General features: G+C 48.6%; 1 protein-coding gene across 1 annotated transcript; it reads left to right on the forward strand.

Annotated features, from left to right (window-relative positions):
* The first annotated feature begins 3,839 nt into the window (after nt 1-3,839).
* LOC132570050 (vesicle-associated membrane protein 2-like) lies at nt 3,840-11,430 on the forward strand. Its single transcript, XM_060236491.1, has 6 exons — nt 3,840-3,932; nt 7,536-7,588; nt 8,531-8,663; nt 8,765-8,923; nt 10,295-10,346; nt 11,356-11,430. Exons 1-6 carry the CDS (start codon nt 3,840-3,842, stop codon nt 11,370-11,372), a joined length of 507 nt encoding a protein of 168 aa, XP_060092474.1. The 3' UTR covers nt 11,373-11,430.
* Nucleotides 11,431-18,549: the final 7,119 nt, after the last annotated feature.

Here is an 18,549-nt window from a genome sequence, read left to right on the forward strand (position 1 = left end):
TGTCAGTGGAAGTACTGAGCGGGGTGGTGGTGGTCATTTAAGTATGAGGGTCTTGGGTCCTGAAGAACGTTAAAGGTCAAGAGCAGGGGTGGCCAAACTGTGGCTCGGAAGCCACATGTGGCTCTTTCACACATATTGTGTGGCTCTTGAGGCCCCCACCACATCGTTCTCTCTTTAAATTATTTCTCCAAGCCAGCTGGTGGCTTGGAGAATACATTTCAAGTTAAAGTTGCTTTCTTTCCAGCTCTCCCATCTATTTGTCTGCCTGCCAGGCTCTCAGACATCTGACATTCATGCCTTGTGGCTCAGATGTTTATTCTATGTAGCTCTTATGCTAGGCAAGTTTGGCCATCCCTGATCAAGAGCAACAACTTGAACATAAGAGAAGCCATGTTGGATCAGGCCAATGGCCCATCCATTCCAACACTCTGTGTCACACAGTGGCCAAAAAAATTATATACACACACACACACACACACACACACTGTGGCTAATAGTCACTGATGGACCTCTGCTCCATATTTTTATCTAACCCCCTCTTGAAGCTGGCTATGGTTGTGGCTGCCACCACCTTCTGTGGCAGTGAATTCCACGTTAATAACCCTTTTGGTGAAGTACTTCCTTTTATCCGTTTTAACCCGACTGCTCAGCAATTTCATTGAATGCCCACTAGTTGTATTGTGAGAAAGGGAGAAAAGTACTTCTTTCTGTACTTTCTCCATCCCATGCATTATCTTGTAAACCTCTATCATGTCACCCCGCAGTCGACGTTTCTCCAAGCTAAAGAGCCCCAAGCGTTTTAACCTTTCTTCATAGGGAAAGTGTTCCAACCCTTTAATCATTCTAGTTGCTCTTTTCTGGACTTTTTCCAATGCTATAATATCCTTTTTGAGGTGCGGTGACCAGAATTTCACACAGTATTCCAAATGAGACTGCACCATCGATTTATACAGGGGCATTAAGATACTGGCTGATTTGTTTTCAATTCCCTTCCTAATAATTCCCAGCATGGTGTTGGCCTTTTTTATTGCAATTGCACACTGTCTTGACATTTTCAGTGAGTTATCTACCACAACCCCAAGATCTCTCTCTTGGTCAGTCTCTGCCAGTTCACACCCCATCAACTTGTATTTGTAGCAGGGATTCTTGGCCCCAATGTGCATTACTTTGCCACATTGAACCTCATCTGCCACGTTGATGCCCACTCACCCAGCCTCAAGAGATCCCTTTGGAGTGCCTCACAATCCTCTCTGGTTCTCACCACCCTGAACAATTTAGTGTCATCTGCAAACTTGGCCATTTCACTGCTCACTCCCAACTCCAAATCATTTATGAACAAGTTAAAGAACATGGGACCCAGTACCAAGCCCTGCGGCACCCCACTGCTTACTGTCCTCCACTGCGAAGACTGCCCATTTATACTCACTCTCTGCTTCCTATTAATTAGCCAGTTTTTGATCCACAAGAGGACCTGTCCTTTTACTCCATGCCTCTCGAGCTTTCTAAGGAGCCTTTGATGAGGAACTTTATCAAAAGCTTTCTGGAAGTCAAGGTAAACAACATCTATTGGGTCTCCTTTGTCCACATGTTTGTTCACCCCCTCAAAAAATGTAACAGGTTAGTGAGGCAAGATCTTCCCTTACAGAACCCATGCTGAGTCTTCCTCAATAACCCATGTTCATCAATGTGCCTACTAATTCTGTCCTTGATAATGGTTTCTACCAACTTTCCCGGTATTGAAGTCAGACTGACTGGATCTCTGGATTTCCTGGATCTCCTCTGGAACCCTTTTTAAAGATGGGGGTGACATTTGCTACCTTCCAGTCCTCAGGAACTGAGGCAGATAACAATGAATACATATTTTTGTCAGAAGATCCACAAGTTCAACTTTGAGTTCTTTCAGAACTCTTGGATGTATGCCATCCAGACCTGGTGACTTATTAGTTTTTAATTTGTGTATCAGTTGTAGGACTTCCTCTCTTGTCACCTCAATCTGACTCAGGTCTTTCAACACCCCTTCCAAAAGTAGTGGTTCTGGAGCGGGCAAACACTTCTTGTCTTCCACAGTGAAGATGGAGGAAAAAAATGCATTCAGCTTCTCAGCCATTTCCCTATCCTCCTTCAGTAATCCTTTTACCCCTTGGTCATCCAAGGGCCCCACTGCCTCCCTGGCTGGTTTCCTGCTTCTAATATATTTGAAGAAATGTTTATTGTTGGTCTTTATGTTTTTTGCAGTATGCTCCTCATAGTCCCTTTTTGCCTGCCTATTTTATCTGAGCTTCTAGGATTGTAGTTTTAAATAGCCTCCAAGCTTCCCCAAGGGTTTGGACTGTATTTACCTTTCCTTTCAGTTTCCTCTTCACATGCCTCCTCATCTCAGAGAATTTACCCTTTTAAAAGTTAAACGTGGTTGTGCCGGTTTTTTGGGGCAACTCTCTATTTATACAAATGGTGAAATCAATAACATTATGGTCACTGCTCCCAAGCGGTGCGATCACTTTTACATCCCTCACCAAGTCTTGGGCATTACTTAGGACCAAATCCAGGATCGCCCCACCCCTGGTAGGTTCTGAGACCATCTGCTCCATAGCACAGTCATTGAGAGCATCAAGAAACTCAATCTCTTTCTCTCGACCAGAACACATATTGACCCAATCAATCTGCGGGTAGTTAAAATCACCTATTACGACACAGTTTTTACATTTAGCCGCTATCTTTAATCCTTCCATCATATTATAATCGTCCTCTATCTTTTGATTTGGTGGCCGATAACAAACTCCCATAGTTAAATTTCCTTTTGGGCCCTCTATTTCAACCGAAAGCATTTCTAGAAGGGAATCTAATTCTCTGACCTCAGTCTTACTGGACCGTATACCCTCTCTGACATACAGAGCCACCCCACCTCCAAACCTTCCCTCCCTATCCTTCCGATATAAACGAGCCTGGGAAAAACTGGGATTGAAACGAGCCTGGGAAAAACTGAGTGGCCACTGCAACTGTTGTAAAATTGGAAACTGTTGAATTAGACACCTAATATCTGTCAGAAAGCGTGTTGCTGTATTACATGCAAGTTAGTTTCTGAATTTCCTTCAAGAAGAGCTCCACACAGAGTGCGTTAACAGTAGTTCCAAGTCTGCGGTAGAACAGTTTGATTCAAGTTCAGTAGCACTTTAGAGACCAACAAAATTTCCCATTACGTAATGGTTTCAAGAGTCAAAGGTATCTGACCTAGAGAACTTTGCTTCTTTAAAGTATATGCCATGAAAATCTTGGTCTCTAAGGAGCCACTGGACTCCAGTCTTTCGGGTTAGGAGTCTTCACAAGAGGTATGGGCTGGCCGGCACTACCCCGAAGGCCTGGTCCTTTGGCTATGTTGGGTGTGATAATAAAGCTGAACTGAAAGAGCTGGCCAGTTGATAGCTAGGCGCAGCAGAAAGGGGGAAGACGAAAGGGAGGCTTCGGCCAGATTTCTGTCGTCTTTGCTGAGGAGTGACTCTCACTTGGCATGGGTCCAGGGGAGAGGCGGCTGGAAGGGCTTGGGCCGACGTCATCCCTGGCTTGAGTGGGTGTGATGAGAGCGCACACTGGCTCGGTCTGGACTACCTTCTGGGAGGTGTAAGTCTGCAGCAATTTCTAGGAGCCTGCAGAAGGAAAGCTTTGGTGGGAAGCGGAGCCGTCTCCAAGGACAGAGGCGAAGGCAGCCATGTGAGTATTGAGGGTGGGTGGATATCTGACTCCCCTCTGCAGACTGGTGCCCCTTGAGCCGTGCTGTTGCAACAGTGTCTTCTCTGTCCGGTCCACCCATTTGGTATTTCCCACCCAGCTTTGGCATTTGCCCGATGCTCCGAGACCTAAGAGCTTCCTTGACACCTTTGCACCTGTTGCATCAGAACATGGCAACAGTTGCCAAAGTGACTGAGAAGGTGGTGGTGGTGAGATAAATTGTTGCTGGGGAGGGGGAATGCTTATTCACTCCACACGCCCCTGGAATGCGGAGGAGAAACGCTCTGAGCCGTGTTCGGTGTCCTTCGTAGCCCCCCTGGGACCTTGGGCTGGTAGTCCTCCTAACTTACCTCACAGGGTTGTTGGGAGATAAAGCAGAGAGAGCTTGGGAGGGAGGAGACAGGGTGGATGCAGTGTGATGCGGGAGGACTGAGGAGAAACAATTTTTCTTCAGGCCAGTTTGGCTAGGGATCCTGGGTTTTTTTTGTGGGTTTTTTGGCCATCTGGGCTCAGAGCAGGGATCACTGATGGTGTCTGTGGGGAGGAGGTGTTTGTGAATTTCCTGCACCGTGTAGGAGGCTGTACTAGATTACCCTGGAGGTCCCATCCGAACCTATGATTCTACGGCCCCCGGTTCAGATCTCTCCTCGCCACGGAATTCATTGGGGTGGCTTTGGGCCAGTCATAGTCTATCCACCCGACCTACCTCCCAGGGTTGGCGTGACAAAGAAGGGGTATGGAAGAATTTGCCTTGAGCGGGAGGAAAAACTGGATAAATCGGCTTGTTTGGAGTCCAGGTTCCGAGGAGTGCTCTTTGGGGGCGGCGGCTTTCCCAAAAAAGAGAGCTAGACGCTTTGGGGGAAAGTTGCTTAAAGGTTTCTTGGCTCTGCGGCAGCGCTTGCAAGGCGGAAAAAAATGCGCCTAGTCATGAAAGAAGCCCTGAGCCTTGCGACGCCGCCCTTTCCAGCCTCGCTCTCCCCTCCCTCCCCGTAGGCGAGAGACTGCCCTGCAAGAGGGGGCGCTGGAGACGGTGGGCTGAGCAGGATCCAGCCGGGCGCGAAGAGGAGGCGGCCGCTTCTCCGAGGGCGGGGGAGGGGCCGGTCCAAAGCAGGTCTCGGAAGTAAGGGGGCCCTTCGGACCGGAGCTTGCTAGCGAGGAGGATGGCGGTCGGCCACGGTTGCCAGCCTCCAGATGGGACCTGGGGATCTCCCGAAATTACACTGGTCTCCTCCAGGCGACAGCGAACGCCCCCCCCCCCCTCCCTGGAGAAAAATGGCTGTTTGGAAGGGTGGACTCTGGACTCGCATCCTTGCGGAGCGCCCTCCCGTCCCTAAACCCCTCTCTCCCCAAGGCTGCACCCCACATTTCCATAGATAGGTTCAGCCACCATCCGGTGGCACAGTGGGGCGGCCAGATCTACTTCATCAGGGGGCGGGCTGGCCCCCAGCAGCAGGGGAAGTGGTGCAGATCCAAGCTAGAGGGACAGTGTGTTGCTAGGATCTAGCCAGCTTCTTTACTTGGGATCAGGGCTTTTTTGGGAGAAAAAGCCCAGCAGGAACTCATTTGCATATCAGGCTACGCCCCCTGACATCGCCATTATTTCACATCGCCAGTCAGGGCTTATTTACATATTAGGCCACACCGCCTGGTGCCAAGCCAGCCGGAACTGCGTTCTTGTGCATTCCTGCTAACCCCGCCCACCATCCTGCTTGGGATCAATACTCCCTCTAAGCTGTGGAGTCTTTTGAGCAAAAATTCTACTTCGTTGAGCTACTGGCATTAAAATCGTGAGCTCTACTGCATAAATGAGTTTGCTTCGGGTCCATTTTTCCTGAGCTGAGACAAAAATGAGTGAGCCAGAGGCTAAATAACTGTGAGGTAGCTCCCACTAACTCAGCTTAGAGGGAACACTGCTTGGGATGCCAGAAATTGCTTTGAATTTTTTTTTTTTTTGCAAGCAGGGACTCCAGAATTGCTTGATCAGGGGAGGAAACATCTGTGTGAGGCAGGACTTTCATTTCCCCCCCTCCCCTGCCCTTTTATCACTGGAAAGGAGCTCCCCCCATTAACTCTTGGGGGGCAATAATACGTACATACAGTTTTTGGAACTTTTGAAATGTATGCATGCAGCCCCTTGAGGCTTAGAAGTGGTGTGTAATTGACGGCAGGGGTAGTTTCCACGGTTTTAATGCAGGATAGAAAGTGAGGGGGGGATTTAAGCAAAATCTCTGGGTCAGAAGTCATAGAATCACAGAATTGGAAGGGACCTCTAGGCTCACCTGGTCCACCCCACCTGCACAATGCAGGGAATTCATAACCACCCCACCTGCACAATGCAGGGAATTCATAACTACCCCACACCCCCAGTGACTCCCTGCTCCATGTCCAGAAGATGGCAAAAAATCCCCCAGTCATCCTGGTGGCATATTTGGGGCAGAACCCGTAGAGAACCAGAGTCAACAACTTGGCCCTTTTAGAACATTTGCCACTTGCAGATCAATAAACAGGAGCCCCGAAGTGAAGCCAGTAGGTTATTTCCCCTCTCTGTAGACAAAAAAGCAGCCCCAGGGTAGAAAACAACCTGAGATTTCCTTCCTCCCTTCCCCTTCCAGTTTGGTGTAGTGGTTAAGTGTGCGGACTCTTATCTGGGAGAACCAGGTTTGATTCCCCACTCCTCCACTTGCACCTGCTGGCCTTGGGTCAGCCATAGCTCTCGCAGGGGTTGTCCTTGAAAGGGCAGCTGCTGTGAGAGCTCTCTCAGCCCCACCCACCTCACAGGTTGTCTGTTGTGGTGGAGGAAGATAAAGGAGATTGTGAGCCGCTCTGAGACTCTTTGGAGTGGAGGGCGGGATATAAATCCAATTTCTTCTTCTTCCCCTTCCCTTTCCCTTCTCTTCCCTTCCCACTGTCAAGTCCCAGCTGATTTATTGCAACCCTGTGGGGTTTTCAAGGCAAGAGCTGTTCAGAGGTGGTCTGCCATTGCCTGCTTCTGCCTAGCAACCTTCCATTTCTTTGGAGGTCCCCCACCCAAGTACTGACTAGGACTGACCTTCCTTAGCTTCTGAGATCAGGCTAGCCTGGGCTTTCAAGGTCATGGCTTTCTGCAACTGTGATGGTTTTTAGAATCTCAGACCCTGGGATGAGAAGGGTCCCATTTGTTTTTGCTGAGGGAAACTGATCCAAGGCAGTACTTCAGTGAAATGGCTTTGTCATAAAAAGCGTTGATGGACTCCACTTCTCTCATCCCAGAGAGATAATGCCAACAATGCTATAAAATAATCATGATTAGCAATGACAGATGTTTGAAACAAACTCTGAGGGGCAGGGGGGAATGTTTGTAGGGGAAAAGCCCAGCAGGAACTCATTTGCATATTAGACCACACCCACTGACACCACCATTGTTTCGCACAGGGTTTTTTTGCAGAAAAAGCCCAGCAGGAACTCATTTGCATATTAGGCCACGCCCCTGACACCAAGCCAGCTGGAACTGTGTTCTTGTGCATTCCTGCTTTAAAAAAAACAAAAAGCCCTGCTGAGGGGGTTGTGAAACAAAATGACTCCTGCCACTACACAGATTTTGCTTTCTTGCATTTTATGTGTGTGTGTGTGTGTGGGGGGGGAACTTTCATTTTTTTCCTCCCCTGCCCTTTTTTCACTGGAAAGGAGCTTCCCCCCCAATATATGTATTACTCCACTGTGGGAGGGGTCATAGTAATTAATTGATTGATTGATTGATTGATTGATTTGTTGGAATTTTAAAAAAGTATGCATGCAGCCCTTTGAGGCTTAGGAGTTACATTTGATTCCTGCAGGATACCATTTTATTTACTTGGTGCATAGTCCGCCTTTCTCCCTGCGACACAAGGTAAGATACTCTGGAGTTCACTGATTTATTTATAACATTTATTAGGCACTTTATGAAACGCAAAGTGGATGGCTTACAATGCAGATAATATACATAAAAAACAAAAATACATAAAATACATAAAAACCAAAAATTTAAAATCACTAATTAGGAGCAGTGTGCTCCTTCTTTGTCTGTGTGTGTGTGAGAGAGAACAGACGGAAGTGAGAAGTCTATACATCAAAGAGGTAGAGGCAGAAGGGTAAACAGGAATGAACCCACAGTTTGCCTGTCTACCCAACTTACTCTCTTGTAAGCCCCCCCTCTCTGGAGTCTGAGGCTAAGAGACAGCACCAAGGCCTTCTCTTCCAATGGTAAGTTCACAAGAAAGCCACGAGGAATGACTGAAACCAGGGGTGGAGTTCTAGCAGGAGCTCCTTTGCATATTAGGCCACACACCCCTGATGTAGCCAATTCTCCAAGAGCTTACAGGGCTCTTTTTTGTAAGCTCTTGGAGGATTGGCTACATCGAGGCCAATGTTCCCTCTAAGCTGCAGAGTCTTGTGAGCAAAAATTCTACTTTGTGAGCTACTGGTATTAAAGTTGTGAGCTGCTGGCATTAAAGTTGTGAGCTACTGCATAAATTAATGTGCTCTGGGGTCATTCTTCCTGAGCTAAGACAAAAATGTGTGAGCTGAAAGCTAAAAATCTGTGAGCTCGCTCACGCTAACTCAGCTTAGAGGGACACACTGATCGGGGTGTGTGGCCTAATATGCAAAGGAGCTCCTGCTAGAATTCCACCCCTGACTGAACCACCCTGAAACATTTGTTATGAATGAGGACTGCTTGGTTGCTCACACCTGTGTGACTTGCAGGGGTGAATATTGGTAGCAGATAGTACCCCAAATCTTTTTTTTGTACTTGACCTGTTATCTATGACTGACTGACCTGTTATCTTTGCAGGTCTGATCCAGCACAGCCACCTCATCTTGAGGCAGAGCCAGAAGGGGGAGAATCTTCTGGCGGTCCCCCCCCACCGCCCCCAAATTTGACCAGCAATCGCCGGCTGCAGCAGACTCAAGCCGAAGTGAATCAAGTGAGTCCGTAATATCCCGGCTTCCTCAGACTGGCCTCACGCCTGTTTTTCTGCCCATTTGTGAGGGGGGCCTCCTTTCTTTCCTCTTTCCCCCCTCTCAGGTGGTGGACATCTTGCATGACAACATGACCAGAGTCATACAGCGCGACGAAGCGCTCAGCAGCTTGGATGACAAAGCGGACTCTCTCCACGAGAGCGCCAAAATTTTTGAAAACAGCACGACCGCTCTTGCGAGGAAGTACTGGTGCCAAAACATGAAGGTGAGCTTGCAACGGACGATTCCCTAGAACGGTACGAGACACGTCGCTTTTTGCGGAAGGCCTGGAATAGTAGACATCACATGACCAGGGCTTTTTTTTTTGTAGCAGAGACTCCTTTGCATATTAGGTCACACACCCCTGAGGTAGCCAATCCTCCTGGAGCTTACAGTAGGCCCTGTACGAAGAGCCCTGTAAACTCCAGGAGGATTGGCTACATCAGTGGGTGTGGCCTAATAGGTCAAGAGCTTGGGAGTTCTACTGGAGCCTTCATTATCAATGGAGGCCCAGATAGCAGCCACTGCCAAGTCAGCGTTTTTTCACCTGAAGTGGGCAAGGCAGTTGGCTCCCTTCCTGGAGCGCCGGGACCTAGCAACAGTGATCCATGCAACGGTCACCTTAAGATTGGATTACTGTAATGCCCTCTACATGGGGCTGCCTCTGTGCCGAACCCGGAGGTTGCAGCTGGTGCAGAACGCAGTGGCTAGGCTGCTATTGGGGCTCCCGAAGTGGGAGCACATACAGTCGGGGCTACGCGGACTGCACTGGTTGCCAGTAACTTACCGGGTTCGTTACAAAGTGCTGGTTATTACCTTTAAAGCCCTATATGGCTGAGGACCTGCCTACCTGAGGGACTGTCTTTCCCCATACGAACCCTAGAGAGCACTGAGGTCAGTAGGGAAGAACCAGCTGGCTATCCCCGGACCAAAGGAGGCAAAACTATAAAACACTCGCACACGGGCCTTCTCTATCGCAGCTCCACACCTATGGAACCAGCTCCCGGAAGAAGCGCAAGCCCTGCGGAGCCTTGACCAGTTCCGCAGGGCCTGCAAGACCACCCTTTTCAGGATGGCCTTTGCCGGCTGAGCGACTGATGTTAGGTGACTTCTATCACCATTATTTTTATGAACAGAATTAGCACCTAAAATCTATTTGTATTTGTTTTAAATTGGAATGTTTTTAAGACTAATGTGATTTTAAACCCTTGTATAATTATATGAATATGTTGTTAGCTGCCCTGAGCCCGCTTTGGCAGGGAGGGCGGGATATAAATAAAATATTATTATTATTAATATGCAAAGGCATTCCTGCTACAAAAAAAGCCCTGGTCACTGGGGGATTGGTTGATGAGGTAGGTCATTGCTGTCGATGCCTCTTGTGATGGAACTGGAAGATTTCACTGTTGTGGAAGGCTTCCATCTGTGGCGTAGCTGAAGTAGCGGATGGGGTCAAGAGGGAAAGTGCGTCTTGACAGTGCCCCCCCTGCCAAAGGAGCGCGAGACTATGGCATATGTAAAGGAGTTCCTGCTTTTAAAAAAAGCCCTGGACATGATGCTCTCACTCATCATATTTCCTCTCCCTCTTTCTTTCCAGATGATGATTATTTTGGGACTGATCTGTGGTATTGCGGCCATAGCAATTATAGGTAAGTATCATGAGGAATTAGGATCATGAGGCCCTAAGGCCTGGAGAAAGGGTACCACCTATCTGTGAGTTATGGAAGCAGGGGTGGGCAATCCTTGGGGCCCGGATTTATATCCTGCCCTCCACTCTGAATCTCAGAGTGGCTCACAATCTCCTTTACCTTCCTCCCCCACAACAGACACCCTGTGAGGTGGGTGGGGCTGGAGAGGGCTCTCCCAGCAGCTGCCCTTTCAAGGACAACCTCTGCCAGGCCATTCCAGTAGGTGCAAGTGGAGGAGTGGGGAATCAAACCTGGTTCTCCCAGATAAGAGTCCGCACACTTAACCACTACACCAAACTGGCTCTCAGCTTCTCAGCAGTGGTCTCTCTTCCCAAGACAGGGATACTTGCCCTGCCCTGGATAGCCCAGGCAAGCCCGATCTCATCAGATCTTGGAAACGCAGCAGGGTCGGTTCTGGCAAGTACTTGGATGGGAGAATTCCTTTGGAATACCAGCAGTCGGGAGGGCAGGGGCAGGCTTTATTCAGCCACTTCCATGAATATCCTCCAGGTCCCCAGTAGGGGTCAGTCTCAGTCACCAGAGGTTGCCATGACTTCCAGGTGTGTGTGAACATGCACAAGATAATTTTAAAAGATAGGGAGACCATTTTTAAAACTTTAAAAGATAGAGAGAGCCAGTTTGGTGTAGTGGTGAAGTGTGCGGACTCTTATCTGGGAGAACCGGGTTTGATTCCCCACTCCTCCACTTGCAGCTGCTGGCATGGCCTTGGGTCAGCCATAGCTCTCACAGAGGTTGTCCTTGAAAGGGCAGCTGCTGTGAGAGCCCTCTCAGCCCCACCCACCTCATAGGGTGTCTGTTGTGGGGGAGGAAGATATAGGCGATTGTAAGCCGCTGTAAGTCTCTGATTTAGAGAGAAGGGCGGGGTATAAATCTGCAGTCTTCATCTTCTTCTTATGCAGCATAACCTCTCGTTTTCTCTTTTTCTTCCCTTCATTGCTTCTGCCCACAGTCTACTTTTTCACCTGAGACACTGCCTCTCTTCTTCCATCTGCAGCTTCCCTTCCTCCCTCCGCACATCCCCACACACATACCTCTCATTCTGGCTTGATCGTCTGGTTTTCTTTCTGCAGGTGTCTTTACACATTCTTCCTCCCCCCCCCCCCACAACCCTTTCACTGCAGCCCCTAACAAGGTCTGTTCAGCTGGGAGGATGGCTTTGGGTGTAGTGGAGGCAATGCTGAGAGTGTGTCCCTGCCTTTAAGGATGGTCACTGAGGGATTGGTTGGTGACATAGGCTATTGCTATCTATGCCTCTTGGGATGGAACTGGAAGATTTCACCGGTGTGGAGGCCTTCCCTCAGTGGTGTAGCGGAAGGAGCAGATGGGGTCAAGAGGGAAGGTCATGATAGCGACCCTCCCAAAGAGGAATTATACTATTAATATAATGAAAGAGGAATCCAGTACTCTGTTCCCTAAACTAATTTATAGGATTTGTTGACATATCGTACTTCAAGACAGTTGACAATGACGACACCTACAATAAGGTGCACACCACACAAAAGGAAAAGGGGACAGAAAGGGAAGAGAAAAACAAAGCAAATTCAGATATGAACACTTAAATAGCTCATCTATGTGTTCCGTTATGACCAGGCAGATCATCTTCTGTAGGAGACGGTTATGGGAGGGTGCTGAGCCCAGCGGTAGTTGGTCTAACACACACGGATGGTGGAGGCCTTGCTTTCTGCACTTCTCCCAGATGTGACTAGTGAAAAGGATGCTGAGTTGCCGGATTGGAGAGGTTCCCCCCATAAACACATGGCCTGGCCCCCAGCCTTTCCTCGCTGTTTATGTGGCAACATCTGGCAGTGCCGGATTAAACCCTGTGGAGGCCCCTAGGCAGTCGAAAACTCGGGGCCCCTCTCACAAATTATCTCCTAATATCTCCTGCAGGCACCTTCTCAAAAGCCCCTCTGACAAAGCTGTGGGGGAGAGGCAGAGAAAGGCAAACTGGCCCAGGGCCCCTAGAAGCGTGGGGGCCCATAGGCCGGGGCCTACTCAGCCTATTTGTTAATCCGGCCCTGACATCTGGTGCTACAAACACCAGGAGATGGTTGTTCTTGTCAGCTCTTAAAGCACAGGGGCGCTGAGCGGTGGGGAAAGGGAGCACCGGGTCTCAGTGATGTAGCCAGCGAAGGTGTCAGCTGGCTGTACAAACCTCTGTCTCGCTATGATGCCAAGAAGGGTCTGAAAGGAGAGAGAGAAACCCACCAGGCCTGTGAGGGAGAGAGGATACCGTTGGCGGCTGTGCTGGGAATGGTCTCTGCTTTCCCTGCAGCATAAAGAGCCATGCACATCTCATTTGCTCAGAGTCCACCTCCATGCAGTTTCCGGTCTCTCCCCACCTCAAGGGACGACAGAGAGAGCCCAAAACGAAGCGACTGTCTTCTCTTTGAGACTGCCATTTTCTCATGGCTCACTTGGAGGGCCAGAAGTACTACTTAGATCCAAAGCCAGATGATGATGGGAATGACAGTTTAGTAAACACACGGACCCCTCAATTTCTCCTGGACACACATCGTATCTTCTGCTGCCTCGGTTGAGATAGGACTGCCTTGACTGCATTTCTTGCTCCTTCTCCTGGGTGTGTTCTTTGCCTTTCTCTGTGGCTGCCTCTGTCGATCGTACAGGCCAAAATATGCCCCACCCGCAGGCCCTCCACATCCAAAGCAAACATATGCTCAGAAGCTCAGCTGTTCTCTTGTCCCCATGGGTGATTTCTGCCCTTGCACACAACTGTAGCTGTACTCTTTCCTGGTCCTGTGTCACAACTCGCCTGGGTCCTCTGAATGAAGTCTTCTAATAAACACTTCTCTAGCCCCTGAGTTTGCCTCCACTTTCTGAGCACCTGATGGAAGAGTGGTCTTTCTTGAGGTTTGTAAGGCCGAAAGAACATGAAAGGCATGATCAGGAATGGGTGCATGTGATAGGTTACCATGTAATGTGTTCTAACCCAGCCCCTTTTGTACACAGTGAGAGCCAATGCTCCCTTTTCTGCATTGCCCAAGGACTTCTACAGATGTCACCAGCTTGAAGAGCCAATATGGCATCGTGGTTAGAGTGATCCGCTGTGCTATTCTCTGCTACTAGCAGCCGAGAGTATGAGGTGGGGATGGGGCTATCTGTTGTGCTAGGCTAGGAGGCTGCGTCATGCATGGTGTCCAGTGACTTCTGGATGGGTGGGTGTCTGTTTAAAGTTTGGGTGGCACCATCAAGACTCACAAATGCATTGCAGCATCAACTTTAGCGGACAAGAAGGAATGAATTCTCGGTTGGAAAGATTTTTGTGTGGAGAGAAGAATGAAATAAGTCTCCAAACCAAGCCTGGCTCGTGATATTTCTGTGTAAAAGTGAAAAACAGGCTGGGAAGCGCTGTGAAGCAGCCCCATGGCGCAGAGTGGTAAAGCTGCAGCACTGCAGTCCAAGCTCTTTGCTCATGACCTGTGTTCGATCCCAGTGAAAGCTGGGTTCAGGTCGCCGGCTCAAGGTTAACTCAGCCTTCCATCTTTCCAAGGTCGGTCAAATGAGTACCCAGCTTGCTGGGGGGAAAGTGTAGATGACTGGGGAAGATGATGGCAAACCACCCCGTAAAAAGTCTGCCATGAAAACATTGTGATGCAACATCACCCCAGAGTCGGAAACGACTGGTGCTTGCACAGGGGACTACCTTTACCTTTTTAAGCATTGTGATCTTTTTCAAGAGCTGTGATAGAGAACATAGATTCCATAGTTATGTTGAACAATCTAACAACTGTAGAACTTGAGAAATTTGTCAGGCTGGTCAAGGTGATGTTCCAAGGAATGGTGTCAGCTTTGCATTTTTCCTGCCGTCCAACTTGGAGAGTACAAAGCCACAGAAATGGGATCTGTATTAATACAGTTCGATGGATCAAAGATTCAGGACCTTGGACAGCAACCCCCCTCCAGTGATTTCTCTGTGTGTGTGTCTCTCTGCCTCTTTGTTCTATTGCTTCAGAGTAACATAGTAACCCAACAGGATCTGTCACAAACACGTGCACACAAACTATTAATGACACCTGTTGGTTTCATTCAAATTGTTATGGCCAGAGCTTTTTTTGTACCAGGAACTCCTTTGCATATTAGGCTGCACCCCCCCTAATGTAGCCAACCCTCCAAGAGCTTACACTAGCCCTTGTACTAAGACCCCTGTAAGCTCTGTAAGCCCCATGGTGCAGAGTGGTAAAGCTACAGTACTGCAGTTTGAGTTCTCTGCTCATGACCTGAGTTCAATCCCGCCAGAAGCTGGGTTCAGGTAGCCAGCTCAAGGTTAACAGCCTTCCATGCTTCCGAGGTCGGTAAGATGAGTACCCAGCTTGCTGGGGGGGAAAGTGTAGATGACTGGGGAAGGCAATGGCAAACCACTCTGTAAAAAGTCTGCCTTCTCCTGCTGTGAAACACCCCCCCCCCCCCGAGTCAGAAACGACTAGTGCTTTAACAGGGGACTACCTTGTGATTCCCCACTCCTCCACTTGCACCTGCTGGAATGGCCTTGGGTCAGCCATAGCTCTGACAGGAGTTGTGACAGGGCAGCTGTTGTGAGAGCCCTCTTAGCCCCACCCACTGCACAGGGTGTCTGTTGTGGTGGGAGAAGATATAGGAGATTGTAAGCCTCTGATTCAGAGAGAAGGGCAGAGTAGAAATCTGCAGTCTTCTTCAGTCTTCTTTATTCCAAACTAAGCTTTTGAGGGGTGCTCTCTGACTCACAAAAGAGTACAACAGAATAAATAAATCTTGTTAAGTTTGGATAGGTAAGGATGCCTGGTTACCACAAAGAGGCATAGGTGGAACTCATATGAATTATATGAACTTCACAGTATTATAATACAATGGTCGACCTTAACATCCAAACTTTTATCTATGCTCAGTGAGTCAATGTTTCATGCTGGTTTTAACCAGAACTCTGTATTATTCATCATGATAAACTCATAAACACTTATGATAAACTCATACCTATTCAAGGGTTTTTTGAGAATAACAGAAAAGAACACAAAGTCAGGAATATAAGGGGAGAAACAACACAAAATACTTGCAGTATACAGGCTCAGCTTGTATTTGTAGTTTCCTGGTCCATTGGAATGAACTTCAGGCAGGTTTTGGGCAGTACTCCCTCTAAGCTGTGGAATCTTGTGAGCCAAAATTCTACTTTGTGAGCTACCGGCATTAAAGTTGTGAGCCACTGCATCAATTAGTTTGCTCTGGGGCTCATTTTTCCTGAGCTAAGACAAAAGTATGAGAGCTGGAGGCTAAAAAACTGTGAGCTAGCTCACACTAACTCAGCTTAGCAGGAACACTGGTCTTGGATTAGGGCTCTGCGTTAGGATCTTGGGTTAGCCTCAACAGTTAAGATAGGAGCAAGTGCTTCCCTAGAGATGAATCCATGTGAGCATAAAACTGCCTCCAACAGACTCAGACCCTGGGTCTACCAAGGTCAGTCTTGGTTGCTCTTGACTGGCAGCAGATTTCCAAGGTCTTAGACAGAGTCAGGGATGGAATTCTAGCAGGAGCTCCTTTGCATATCAGGCCACACCCCCTGATGTAGCCAATCCTCCAAGAACTTCCAAGGCTCTTTTTTGTAAGCTCTTGGAGGATTGGCTACATCAGGGGTGTGTGGCCTAATATGCAAAGGAGCTCTTGCTAGAATTCTACCCCTGGACCAAGGTTTTTCACGTCACCTGAACCTTTTGCCTAGTGATTCTGGGGACCGAACCTGGGGTCCTCTGCATGCTTTGAGCCAAGGCACCTCCTTCCGTGGAGCTGCTTTTTGCTGAGACTGACTCCATCAAAGTCACCTGCTCTGAAGCTTTCTGGGGTCTCAAATGGACGTCTTTCTTATCACTTTGACCTGGTCTTTTCAATTGAAGAATTAACCTGAATCTTCTGCATGCCAAGCAGAGGCTCTGCCCTTGTGCCACAGGCAAGGGTTTTGTCAGGGGGCTGGCCGTGTGTGAGCGAGAGAGCAGGTCAGCTTGCCATTTGGAGCACCAGGAGCTGTCTGGTGCTTCAGCGAGAAAGATGATCACAATGGCAAACAGGAGCTGGGTGGATAGGTGGGAAATGTATGATGAAGGTTTGCCCGGAGTAGGGCGTAAGCACTGGAATGGCATTCTCAAGCCAAAGGAACTCAGTCCCGTAGCTAGGGGCCACAGGGGGAGGGGGCCTCAGGGGGGCCACTGGGGAGGGGCCCATGGGGTGAGTGCATAAAACTGGAGTGGCTGGGGGCCATCCCTCTCCCTCCTGTGTGATTTAAAGAGCCTGTTGATCAGCCGATTGGTGGGCCCTTTAAATGGCATGGGAGGGGAAGTGCTGCAATTTAAATCAGGAGGGGGTGGCCAAGGGAAGGGTGCGAGGGGCCCCCAAAACCTGTTGGGCCAGGCCCCATGGGCCCCTGGTTAGCTACGAGCCTGGGGGAGCTGCACCACAACCCAAAATTATTGATTGAATTCATATATATCCCTCCTTTCTCGCCAATAGGGACCCGAAACAGCTTTATGTCATTTTCTTCTCCTGTGTTTTATCCTCACAACCACCCTGCGAGGTAGGTTAGGCTGAGAGCATGCGATCGGCCCGAGGTCACCCAGTGAGCTTCCATTGCACGAGTGGGGATTCAATGCTGGGTCTTCCAGAGACTCACCCGACACTCTTAACCACTACACCAAACTTCCCATGCTAAAAAGCAAAATCTCTATTCATGGTAGCACTGGAAGAAATTGGCAAAAGCCACATGATGCAGTGTTGAAGGAGGAGGGGGATCTCAGCCTTTGACTTGCTCATGTTCCCTTTTCACAGCCCCATGTGCATCCAGCCGCAGAGACCCAAACTGGGGGAGTTGCCATGAAGAAGAGTTGGATTTATACCCTGCCATTCACTTGGAGTCTCAGAGCAACTTACAATCTCTGCTCCCTTTTCCTCCCCACAACAGATACCCTGTGAGATAGATGGGGCTGAGAGAGCTCCGAGAGAATTGCTCTTGAGAGAACAGATCTGAAAGAACTGTGGCTTGTCCAAGGTCACCCTGTTGCCTGAATGTGGAGGAGTGGGGGAATCAAACCCGGTCCTCCAGTTTAGAGTCTGCCACTCTTAATTACAAAAGCTCGCAATGCCCAGCCATTTCATATTTTCTTCTGGGTCTTAGGCTCAAAGCAATGACCATGAGAAGTCAATAAATCAAAAGTAGCTTTGCAACTTACAGACATACGCCTGAGCAACACCTGGACTGGACATCATTCTCAAGATTGCTACAGCACAGATATTGTCCCCAGATTTTGATGCAATAGTTCAGAGTAAGGGGTGTCAGTCATCAGAAACTATTAACTGAACAAAATATTGCAAGTATGCCAATATTTTAAGCATTTTTTAAGTTTTTTTTAAAAAACCTTTAATTGTGTTTGTCTATGTTCTTTATAAAGTTTATATCTCCGCTACCTGGCATTACATTTTATGACACACACGGCCCGGCCCGACAAGGTCTCATTTATGTCAGATCCGGCCCTCATAACAAATGTGTTCGACACCCGTGGAGTAGAAAATATTGATCTTTGGTGGACCAAGTGTAGATGGCTGGCGGAGGCAATGGCAAATCACCCCGTAAAAAGTCTGCCGTGAAAATGTTGTGATGAGACGTCACCCCAGAGTCGGAAACGACTGGTGCTTGCACAGGGGACTACCTTTACCTTTTTAAAAGGACAGGGCATTTCCCCCCTCTAGGCTAGTTGGTAGCACAATGCATTTTTACATTAACAGGTTGCTCTGTAGGCCCCGGCGGTCCCCAGCGCTTTCCATGTTGCAGATGCTGCCTTGGGAAAGCATGCTTAGCGTCGCACCCGAATGGCTGAATCCTAAAGGGCTGCTTTCACTGCAGTGTGTAAAAAAGGATGCTGCATGTAGAGGACGGATGGGTGAAAGGGGAAGGCAGATGAGGCCAGAGAACTAAAACTTTTAGCATAGCTGAATTTCCAATGAGCTGTGCCTCTCATGGCCTTGGCCAGTTCTGCAGGGCCTGTAAGACAGCCCTCTTCCGGCTGGCTTATAACTAACTGGCATTGGAAACTGAGTGTAGTTTTAAATAGACCGCTGTTATATGTTTTATTTTACTGTTTTAACTGTGTAAGATGTCTTAAATTCAATA

This window comes from Heteronotia binoei, chromosome 4, assembly GCF_032191835.1.
Source record: "Heteronotia binoei isolate CCM8104 ecotype False Entrance Well chromosome 4, APGP_CSIRO_Hbin_v1, whole genome shotgun sequence".
In the NCBI taxonomy this organism is placed as follows: domain Eukaryota; kingdom Metazoa; phylum Chordata; class Lepidosauria; order Squamata; family Gekkonidae; genus Heteronotia; species Heteronotia binoei.

Bases quoted from the DNA above. Each gene is read 5' to 3' on its own strand.
- LOC132570050 (XM_060236491.1), top strand. From the start codon at position 3,840: ATGCTCCGAGACCTAAGAGCTTCCTTGACACCTTTGCACCTGTTGCAT. The intron at 8,664-8,764 runs GTGAGTCCGTAA...CCCCCCTCTCAG, and splicing joins CTCAAGCCGAAGTGAATCAA to GTGGTGGACATCTTGCATGA. The intron at 8,924-10,294 runs GTGAGCTTGCAA...CTTTCTTTCCAG, and splicing joins ACTGGTGCCAAAACATGAAG to ATGATGATTATTTTGGGACT.